At 31.4% G+C, this 12005-nt stretch overlaps 1 protein-coding gene across 1 annotated transcript; it reads right to left on the bottom strand.

Annotated features, from left to right (window-relative positions):
- Positions 1–4694: 4694 nt before the first annotated feature.
- Positions 4695–10782, bottom strand: LOC123694231 (histone deacetylase HDAC1). The gene is made up of 11 exons (XM_045639606.1): positions 10592–10782; positions 10088–10200; positions 9853–9970; positions 9392–9492; positions 8916–9159; positions 8430–8606; positions 8065–8167; positions 7564–7798; positions 7245–7334; positions 6695–6836; positions 4695–6183 (listed from the first exon to the last, which is right to left on the bottom strand). Exons 1-11 carry the CDS (start codon positions 10638–10640, stop codon positions 6107–6109), a joined length of 1449 nt encoding a protein of 482 aa, XP_045495562.1. The 5' UTR covers positions 10641–10782; the 3' UTR covers positions 4695–6106.
- Positions 10783–12005: the final 1223 nt, after the last annotated feature.

The raw sequence follows: 12005 nt of genomic DNA, 5'->3' as shown, positions 1-12005 counted from the left end.
ATATTTAACTTGTGTTATATACGTATAAGTTAGAAGCACTTTTAAATCCTTTACACGAGTAGTTATAAACTAAATGAGGGTCGCATTACATTTTCAAATTGCTTAGCTCGGTTTTATTTATGAGTTATTTACGATTTTAAAGTAGCAATTAAACGTTTGGACGTAGCTTGTACCGATAGCTAATTTAATGGTTAATATGTATAATGAATAAATACACGTCGTGATTTGAGATCTTGGTACAAGCTTATAATAATATCCTGCAAAGGGCTGCCATGATAATTAAAAAGATTTTAAAAATAACAAATCGGTCTTTCCTAGTCATGTTATTAAGGCCTATGAATTACGCACAATTTGTTTATATTACAGGGGTTCCATTGTAATGTTATTTGTTTTAAAATCTTCCAATTTATACATTCCGTATTTGTATGTACAGTTTAAGCGTTTGAAAATTATGAACGAGTGTGATTTTTAATAAAAGTTCAAAATATTAACTCGAAAAGTCATGTAATGTTCAATTTTTACAGTAATAATAGAATAGAGAACACCCCATAATTTTAAGTGTTCATTAGAATAACTATTTGTACAATCAATTATTCTTATTCGTTTATCTTCTGAAATAAGGCTGTCTTTTATTGAAATTTCATAAACATAAAATTACTTACCTAAGTAGATTCTATATAGTATAATATTGCTAAATTATTTCATAGTATTTTTATATTAATTCCCGTTTATTTGATTTATTATCTAGCTCTTTGGTACCAGACTGATTTTAGGTACATTTATTTTATGGTGCAATTTATGTCTAGAGCGTTGTGATAATCTGATTTTAATTATATTATACAACAAATTTTGTGTTTTTAATTTACATTCCTTTCCCTTTTTTATTATAAACTAGCTTCCGCCCGCGACTCCGTCCGCGCGGATGTCGGTCTTTGCGTGGATGGTTTATTTCTCCATTTTGAGTAACTCGGACAATGACATCTTATAAATATCTATTGGACCCAAATACGCCTAGGTCTATAATAATACGCAACGTGTGTTCGCGGTACCTACTACAGAACAACGTCTATGGATAACTGAAAAATTGAGATTAATTTTTTTTCTACGTATTTTTCCAGGATAAAAAGTATCCTATTTTACGCCCAGGATAATAAGGTATAATTATACCAAGTTTCATCGAAATCGAACCGGTAGTTTTCACGTGATGTCTTCACATACAGACAGACAAAAATTTTTTTAATCACATATTTGGGTTTGGTATCGATCCAGTAACACCCCCTGGTATTTATTTTTTCAATATTTTCAATGTACAGAATTGACCCTTCTACAGATTTATTATATGTAGGTATAGATCTTAAAATCATGCGATATGATTTTTATAAATCGCATTACCAAATCGAACTCCCATCTTAACACAGATCCATGAATACAGTCTGTACCTACGATTAGAGCAAGATCCCGGGGCTGCCAGACCTGAATGAAAGATGAAATGTAGACGATTGGGTAGTGTTAGTATGTGCTACCATCGTACTCGCTAGCTTGGTCAATGGGCCAATTTCCAGATGAGATTCACGGGGAGCTGAACGTGGTCACGACCACGCTCGCTGTAAAATGTTCAAAATGTCGGGAAAATAATATAATGAATAAATCGTTTTAAAATCCGTAAAAAAATCTTTAATTTCTAAATCTGTAGCTATATTCTTAAACATACATATTTCAAAATCAGCCATGAGGAAATACACGAAGTAATTAGTAAGGTACTGTATTTATGATCCTTCATCACCTGATATATCTGGAAATTGGCCCATTGACCTAGCTAGCGAGTAGGCATACGGTGATTGCTTATGTATACTCAAAGGACCAAACGGATGGCATCAGTGTTCAAATAAAAACGTAATCACCAAAATCGGTTCCTCCTTCACTCAGTCCAGAGGCCGTAGACAAAGTAACAATTCAAAAACGATAACGAAGTTAGAAAAGGCAAAAATGTATGGGATTGACATACGCCGCGTTAGATCACGCCGATCAGGCCCCATTGTAACCTGTTACCAACGCATATTTATCCTACTACACAATACACATATTATCCAGCATATTTTATTGTGCTCTTTTGTTAACTTATTGTTTATCCTTATTTGTGCTTTTCTCTGTGGTGCACAATAAATAATTATTGTTTGTTTTCTTTATTTTTGTGATTCCTTAAAAATGCTGGGTACTCCATAGACAAGGTCAGGAAATTAGAAATGAAACAACATATAAGTTTTAGACATTCTTATTATAACAAATAAAAAATATAATATTTACACACTTATCTAGTAATGTTCCACATGAACAATTAAAAAATTGTCAACACATAAAACAAGTCCTCGACACACTGAATAAAACTTACATTACAATTTTTTTACTGTTTAATTAGTACATAACACCAAATTGAATTTTTGAACTTATTTCCTTACTTAATTCCAAATCTTCTTACACTTACAGTTATAAGAAGATATTTCTGAACAATTTGACAAAATCAGAATTCCATTTATATTATTGCTTTTAGAACAGTGTAGAACCACTTGGGTAAAATCAAAATGAATCGGCAGTATCATTATAGTATAAAATGGTAATATAAAAATATGTTGGTATATTTACAAATAGTAAACATTCCTATATAAGAGCGTATTTCATATTATCTTAGTCATGTATTTCGTAATTATACACCTTAATCTATAATATCTAAGGAATTTAAAATGCAATAAGTTTATTCTTTATTGTAACTCAAATAAATATAACATTAATTTTCGGGATAGTCTTGTGATATGCAATATTGCAATTAGTTAGCTTCTGTTATAACCCTCATGTGAAAAGTCTAGTTTTACTGTAATTGAAAAGATTCGAAAGATTTCAGTTTTACACCTTTATTAAGAAAACCGCGAAACATATAGCACATAAAATGAACTAACAATTAACATTAATGTATTTGTATTTTTTATATAATACAAATTACTAAATTCAATCACAAAGAACTGTGATCATACCTGCCCCCCTAGCCAAGTGGCTTTCTGTGAGCGTAGCGTTCAATAGAATAGACTACGAATGTATGAGATTGACGTAAGCTGTAGACAAACGTATCTACGTATCTACAGCTTACGTCAATCTCATACATTCGTAGTCTATTCTATTGAACGCTACGCTCACAGAAAGCCACTTGGCTAGGGGGGCTGATACCACAAAACAAACTATAAAATCATTTGCTTGCAGCTTGCAGTTTTAGGGATTACAATTGGCCGTAGATAACCAAAAAGGATCCAACCCACAAAATGTTACTTTTGAGTTATTGAAGTTTGAAGTTTAACCTGTGTTTGTTCATATAAAGACTTGCTTGTGTTAATTGCTTCTTAAGGAAAAGTGTGTGTGTCAATGTATATTTTATTCTTACAAACAAATTTTATAGAATTTAGTTTTATTTCTTGAAATATTCAGCTAAATGTGTGTTAGGATCAAGTGAATTTTCATTTCGCAAAAACGATTCAAAGTAGCTAATTGCTACTAAGATCCTTATTTTTTTTTAATTTCATAAATAAAACAACTAACTTTCAATTTTTTTTTCATTATTTATATAAAACATATTAATTCTATCCGATTTACTATTCTTCTTCGTGTGCGAAGTCCGGTTCATCGCCATATCTACATCGACATGAAGTCTTGGATTGCCCCCTTGGATTATGATTTATAGAAATCCAGGCAGTATTTAGATAAATAGTCAAAGATTGACTCCAAATCGTCTAATTGGGCTTTTCTTTAACATTTGGCCATAGTCATTGAAAATCATTATCAGATACCTCCGAAGATTTACCTTTCGAGCCCGCCCATACATACAACTTTTGCATCGACTAAACTGATCTGTCGAGCTGTATTCTCCTCTTGAATTCAACATGACTAAACTGTTTAGTCGATGGAGGTGCGCATACAATCGATTTCAGTCTTAATAATTTATATCCTCAACAAACCTTACAGTCTTCTATAGGCAATTCTTGAATGAAGGTAATAAAGATCACATGAGCGGGTGATCGATAGTTGTGCGAGTAATTTTTTTTGTTACTTCGACATATTCGTCAGCTTCGTAAATTTTTTCAGGTATTTTCAAAGTGCTTCTATTTTCGAAAAATCGGTATAAAAAAGGCAAAGATGTGTGACCCGATCAAGATACTTGGAGTGTGAACTTAATGCATGCCTAACGCCTCAAGCTTTAAATACATAATATTCAGTCTATCCAAATGTTCTGAATCGTTTTTGTTATTAAACCAGTATACATTTCTACAAAATTCAGTTTAACAAAAGAGATCCATGCTTTCTGAATCTTTTTAGTGATTTATCTATTGCATCATAATATCATAAAAATTAAATATCTAAAAGGATCCACATGCTTTGGATTTTTTTAAACATTTTAGTTTTGTGTTAGTTTCTTAGACTGAGCGTTTTACAATATGATCCAAGAAGAATGGATCGTTTTTACGAAACTAAAATATGGCTTCTCCATACATGTGGGTTGGTACCCAGTGTCAATTTAACGTCAAAATATTCATATTTTACTTGGATTGTTTTTGCTAATCGAAAATATAGACCTAGACGAGCAGTTTGGTATATTTAACTCATTTTCGGTCATGTTGTGGGTTGGATCCTTTTTGCTTATCTACGGCCAATTATTAATTAAATGTGTACATATTAATAATAAAAATTATTCTTTCACATTTTGATGCTATTTTAGTCACTCATCACTCAATTAACTGTACAAAACTGAGAAATTTATATCAATTAAAAAATCATTGATTCGAGATCTTATGTATGATTGTGTAAATAATTGATTATTTACATAATTTTAACTATTAAGTAGGCCAGATTTTAATAAAAATGAAATTACTACAATTGATTTATCAAATTGTTATAAACACTACTTATTACGGTTTTATACTAATATTTGTAATTTCAAACGGTGATATTACGATAAAATTACAAATAAAGTATACATCAATGAAAAATATCCTAACATTACTTACAATTAAAGACATTACAAGGAAGAAATATGCAATCATTGCATAGAAAGAACGGGAAAAGTTCAACACATATCATAATAAATTACAAAAGTTTCATTCACCCATTATGACATTTAGATGAACCACACAACTCCTACATACTCAAATCACTTATACCTCTTATTAGCATTATAATCACGCCAAATTTACTGATTGTTAAATCTTTTAAATAAATATAAAATGTAGAATAAATGCGAAAATAATCATTATTTATCTTTCTATAAATAAATACTGATTCCTTATTTAACAATCAAGTATAAGTGATTTTTTATTGAGGCAAAAACTGGGTTATACAGTCATAAACTCCACCTATAATTATTAAAATTAAATTAGTAATTCATCAAAAAATGGTATGTACTTATTTTTTTTAAATTTTCTTTAGGTGTAACACCAGAAAAAATATTAAATGTCCAAACGGTACATACTTATTTTTATTATTTTTTTTAGGTGTAACACTGGAAAAGATATTAATTGTCCACACTAGTTTTTAAAAAATGTTTTACAAATAATCAATTATTATATTTTAAGGTCAATTAGTAGATTTGTTATATTATTTAAATTAATACAGACTAACCTAAAAGAATTTGAGATCAAACATTGTGTGCATCTTAGCCGTAGTTTACAGCCTCTAACTATGGAACTTATAAAACCCAGTTTTAGCAGTCTTTTACATTTTTATTATAGGGTAATCATGAGTTTCAATAGAATATAGACATAGCAATTTAAATCTAGTGTATACAATACTACCTATGTTTAATTTAACAGGAATTTTTAATTAATTGACTTGATAATCCATGATCAAAGGTACAGAACCAAAAAACTGTATGTATAACATATTGATTTATATTACAAGACAAAAATTTACAAACAAAAAATGATGTGTCCATAAACTCGATCCAAACTCATGAAAACCAAACCTTAATTCAAACACTAGTTTCGAGTTGTGTATCACAAAACCGACTTGTACACATATTCACTTTTCACTGAACACTCAGACAGTCACGCTATTCCCTTCAACGCACGCATCAGGCATTGGGCGGCAGATCTTTCTTTGGTTCCTCCAATGTCGCTACATTCTTAACATCGTCTTTGTTGTCTTCAGCTGAAAAATTATATTTATTAAGAACTTTTGTATAATAAAGGGATATTAAGACGCTATGAGAAAGTAAATCTCAATAAAAATAAATCTCTGGTCTGGTACAATATACTTTCGCATTTTTCCCTATCCTATTTTGTAATTTACAAAATACTTATTTATAGTGTAACAATAGTAGTTAACTAAAACACAATGAAACCTATCTAACTAGACAAACATTCTGCCAGGAGTATTCAACACTGCAGGTATGTATTTTCAGACCTAATAAATATATATTTGGTGCATTGTAAAATTTCATAAAAATTGGACAAGTAATTCCCAATAAGTATGGCTACAAAAATTATTAGTAATTTTCCAACACATCTGCGTGAGTATTATATAAATACGAATAAGAAGTAGCCAATAGTAGTTTAACCCATTGAGCCCCGAGCAGCCCGATCCGACCACGACACAATAGATTTTCTACTGTGTCTGTGATTCCGGGGGCTGAGTTATTAAAATAGGGATATAATAATACCTTTAACATCATCCTTAGCGACGTCTTTATCGAGCCTCGGCCGCTTGCGATGCGGCGCGCGGTACGACCTGTTGTCTCTGCGCCCGCCCTCACCCTCGTCCTCAGAGTCCGACAACTCGCCCTCACCCGTGATGCGCTTGTCCTGTGTAACATTGTCTTATTAGTGTTGTTTGATATTTGTACAATATGCGATATGTTATGTGTCCTCTACACAATTGGCAGCGTTGGCCCAACAAATGCTTTTCGATGTTTGCCACCATTACAGTGATTTTAATAAAATAATCTAGTAAAATAGTTGAGTTGGAATCTAGAAATCCTTCACATTGTTACTTATATCTAGTGGCATATACAACTTAAAGTGGCCTCAATCATCTAACTAAACACAAGTGTAATTTTCTGAAATTTTAAGGAAATGCGAAAAAAATTTTGTTCCAAGAAATTGCGAGCGCGACATACCTATTACATTATCAGTTGAAGTAAAAAAAATATTGAAGTATAATACATTTTACAAAGATGTTTTAAGTAGTGTAAGATTATTTAGATCAATTACCTTTTCACTTTGAGGCAATCTTTCATCCTTGTCAATTTTGTCTTCATCTTCTGACTCATCATTAACAGTGTCTTCAGGAATGGCTTGTACCTATGAAAATTAATAAAATTACATTTCAAATGTGAATAGAGCAATATTAACAACAATTCACCATGATGACTAATTCCGAAACAATATCATTTATTTTTAGTGCAGTCTAAAACATATGATTAATATTATTATTACGGTCCACGATACAATAGATTTTCTATTGTGTCTGTGATTCCGGGGCCTGAGTTATTAACTGCATTGCTAATAATAAAACAACTTTATGGTTTACCTGTACTCCTGGCGCATGCGGTAACATGCGAAGATTTTCAAATAGTCGATTCTTGATTTTTTCCAAATATTCTGGCGTATTTTGATTGGACATGTTGCTTGGTGATATGTGTAGCTTGAAGTCGGGCCCGAAATATTCAAAGTAGTCATTGTAGGGTAGTTCATTTGCTATTTCAACGCCCAAGGCGACTGATGTCTCGTACGTCCAACAACGTGATACGTTACGAATTGTGTATCTAGAAAGAACAAAAATTTAGTATAAAAGTTTTCTTCTTTCATATTTGTTATAAAAGATTTTTTGAAATAATTAATGAAAATATATTAATAAAAGTGTTACTGAGGTTATAAATAACTTTATCACAATTTGGGAAAGTGGCTCTTTTACACAATAAACAAGGTCCTGTTACCAAAAAAATTTGAAGATAAAAGGTCGTCGGTCAAAAAGAAAAGGTCTTAGAATAAAAGGTCTTAGAAGAGTGAAATGTAAAAATTAAATACATACCCTCCCCCACCAACCAGCAGGAATGGTAAACCAAATCTCTTCACAAGTTCCACACATCGCCCATGACCACGCACTGTCAAGTTGAAACATCCCAGTCTGTCACCTGAAATAATAGTACTTATTAGGAAAACAACAACTTTTAGTCAAATTCCTAGTGATATTTTTTCACTTCACAAAGTTATTTTATTATGATTATCCTTTTTAGATAAATAATATTTTATTTTTATACTATTACAATCACAGATTACACTTTCATTGAATCAGAACATAATATAATCTTTTAAGCATTTGAATGCTATAAAACTAAAATAATATTATATCTCATATATTTTATTATTTTATTACAACAACATAATATATCTCACCTGTAAGTGAATCAGCACCACACTGCAGCACAACAGCACTAGGCTGGAATGTCTCCATAACTTTAGAGATGATTGGCACAAATATAGACTCATAGGACTCGTCGTCCATGCCGTCACGTAATGGGATGTTGACCGCATAGTATTTGCCTTTACCTGCTCCAATGTCACGAAGATCACCTGAATAAAATGAGATTAATTTTAAAAAATGCATGTGAACATTATTATGTTCTCCTGACCTTAAATCTCTAAAACAACGTAACGAATTTTGATGCGGTTTTTTTTATAGATAGACTGATTCTTGAGGAGGGTTTAGTATATAATTTATTAGGTTTTAGACAAAGAGGGCGAAACCGCGGGCGGAAAGTTATAGTTATAATATATATAAAGTTAGTTTATAAATTTTGGTTAGTGATACTTCAAACAAAATTAAATATTTTTTTAAACCAATATAGATATTTTGTTCAAATAGGTTTATAATGTACTAACCTGTTCCAGGGAAATATTCTCCGTACTTATGGAACGAGACTGTCATGACTCTGTCTGTTGTGTAGAAGGCTTCCTCCACTCCATCTCCATGGTGCACATCAATATCGATGTACAGCACCCTCTGGTGGTATTTGAGTAACTCCAAAATGCCGAGTACAATATCATTTACGTAGCAAAAACCAGATGCTTCAGATTTTTTAGCGTGATGCAGCCCTCCACCCCAGTTGATGCAGATTTCTGATGCCTGTGTGATGAAATTTTTATTAACATTTCTTGAACATAGAACAAAAATTTTAAGATTTGAAGTAAATAGAATTACTGGGTGGTAAATATATCTTAAACAATTCAAATGTGTTTCTAGACAAGTCTAATTGAGTAAATAAATGTTTAAGTTTACTGAACTTAAGTAAAATTGTGCTACTATGCTATATCTCAAATAGGCGGTTCAATTTATAATACATAAACTCTCAGCTTACCTGCTTATTTAACTTGACTGCAGCAGCAACTGAGCCACCAGCAGACAGCTGACAGAATTCATAGAGACCATCAAACACTGGACAGTCTTCACCGACATTAACTGTTAAACAATTAAAATAAGACTTTGTTCCAATTTTCATATAAAAAATAATATTTCATAGCTCTATAATATTTTTTTGACGTTTTGATGACACAATATTTTACTATAAAATTGCAAAATATGCATGTTAGACAGACATGCATAACCTCCTTTATTTTTGAATGGTGGTTAAAAATCATACAAAAGTTTTTCCTCTAATAGTAGAGATGAAAGAAAGTATAATAAATCATAACAAATATAATTATGTACATCAATCATCATCAACAAAGCATTATAGGTATTTAATTTTGAATTAAATAGGTAAATATGTACATAATAAAATTGTTTGTATTGATTATTCAAATGGTAAATTATTCTTACATCTTTGCATCTGCTTATTGTATTCGGACATGTTGTCTGGTCTGATGGAGCGAAGGAAGCGTATGTAGTCATCTGAGTGGAACTTAGTCATTTCATCGGCAGTTGCTTTGTGAGGTCGCTATATTAACAAAAATATATCATAATAAATTCCTATACCAAAATACTTAACACATTGATACCAATGTATAAGTTATGTGATACCATAAAATATCTGAATATTTATTATAAAACTTACATATATCTCCATTTTTCTATATAAACCATAATTCAACAGTAAATTATGTGTCATGCGTATGCGATGTGGTTTCATGGGATGTCCTTGCCCATAATAATAGTTGCCAATATCACCTAAAATTAATAAAAACCATTCATATTATTAAGTATTAACACAATATTTTCATATAAAATTAAATTTAACTTTATATTATAGTGTTACTCGGGTCATTTTACGGCTTGACATACTTCCGTCTGTACTTTTAACAGCGAGAACGAACAAAATTATGCCCGCCAATGACAATTCAGAAAAGAGTACAGACGCTTAGTAATGACTTAGCATACAATGCGGTAAAAATTTTAAGACGAATATGATAACATATAAAACATTTTTATGATAATCATGTTAATAATACATATGAACGTAATGCTTTTAAAAGCATTTACATTGAAAATCGATACATTGAGAAAGAAATGCAATAAGCTGATTACCCAGTTGGCGGGCAACAAACTTTACAATACTTACTATCATAATAATAGCACACTCTCTTTTTGCTATGAGGTTGCATAGCCATTTTACGTCCCGAATTAAAAAACTGGAAGAGTTTTAACGATTTACTTTATGTATTAACACTATAATCACACAAAAGATAAATACGGTCCAAGACAGCGTTTACTTTCGTATTTCCGATTCTGAATTAATAGATGAACGATTTACGAGCATATCGTTCATGTTCTACTCAAGTACTCATTCACAACGGGGGAGACGAAGGGGAATGAACTGTTGTGCGCTTACCATGTCAATGCATACTTGCCATGCTAAAAAATAGATTTTTAAAGATTTGTTCTGTCCTGTGGTTCTGTCAATAGATGAATTATTATTATTTATCACTAGCGGTCCGCCCCGGCTTCGCCCGTGGTACATGTTTACCAATGTTTACGTTTTCTCTCCATAAGAACCATCCTCGTACTTCAAGGAATATTATATAAAAAGAATTAACGAAGTCGGTTCAGCCTTTCTCGAGTTATGCTCTTATATAGGTTTATTGCTCTGAGCTCTTATATGTCAGTTCTTTAAAGAAACGAATCTTCAATGGCGGCGCTTATCATTCCCTCTCGCTCACACACGGCCGTACGGTATGCAAAAAAAAAGGGAAAAATAAAATCACTAAAATGTATTTGATAATTGATTGTCCCTATAATAGTTTTTATCATAAATTTACAATGACAATTATGCATTTGCGAAAGTAAATAATGTTTTATTGGAATTTGACAAAATATGTTCTTTGGGAAAAGTTGTTCAGTTTTATGGGCTTACAAGTATTAAGGGGATTTTATTACATTCTGTATAGGTACGTAAATATGATAATTCATTTATATACACAAATACAATAACAAAAAAGTTTGTCAACAAACAATTTGAAATAATTAATAAAGTAATTATCAATTTACGTTATTTTTATTTTCTTTTTTGCTGATCCTACCATCTGTCAAAGTCAGCTTTGGCCGCCATTGAAGATTCGTTTCTATATTGAACTGATTAATACCAACACATTTTGCGATTCATTTTTATAGTACCTATAGATTTACCACGAAAAACCTTCCATAATTTGATATTTAGTTTAATAAGTGTGATTTTTTTTAATATGATAAAAACGATTCTATTACGAAGCGGGATTCAAACCCACGTCTTCCTCCTTACTGGTGCTACGCCAATGCTACGCCCTGGGAATATGAAACATTATTTTAATGATTAAAATATTGTGGCGTGGTCCATTGAAAAGATAAATACGTCATATATGAGCTTAATATTCTAAAAGACGCAATTTTATTTTTGGGGCATGTCCCTAAAGATGCGCTTATACGGGCAACTAATATTGGTCAATTTCAGTCAATATTCGTCCACTATGACATCACGACTACATCATGCAATTTACGGC

Source organism: Colias croceus, chromosome 9 (assembly GCF_905220415.1).
Source record: "Colias croceus chromosome 9, ilColCroc2.1".
NCBI lineage: Eukaryota > Metazoa > Arthropoda > Insecta > Lepidoptera > Pieridae > Colias > Colias croceus.
This window is presented reverse-complemented; position numbering and strand designations above follow the sequence as displayed.

What these genes read in the sequence shown, in the direction of transcription:
- LOC123694231 (XM_045639606.1), bottom strand. Translation starts at nt 10,640, where the DNA reads ATGGCTATGCAACCTCATAGCAAAAAGAGAGTGTGCTATTATTATGAT. An exon ending in CAGTCAAGTTAAATAAGCAG is followed by an intron (nt 9,160 to 9,391) that starts GTAAGCTGAGAG and finishes TTCATCACACAG; the next exon opens with GCATCAGAAATCTGCATCAA. An exon ending in GATTGCCTCAAAGTGAAAAG is followed by an intron (nt 6,837 to 7,244) that starts GTAATTGATCTA and finishes AATGTTACACAG; the next exon opens with GACAAGCGCATCACGGGTGA.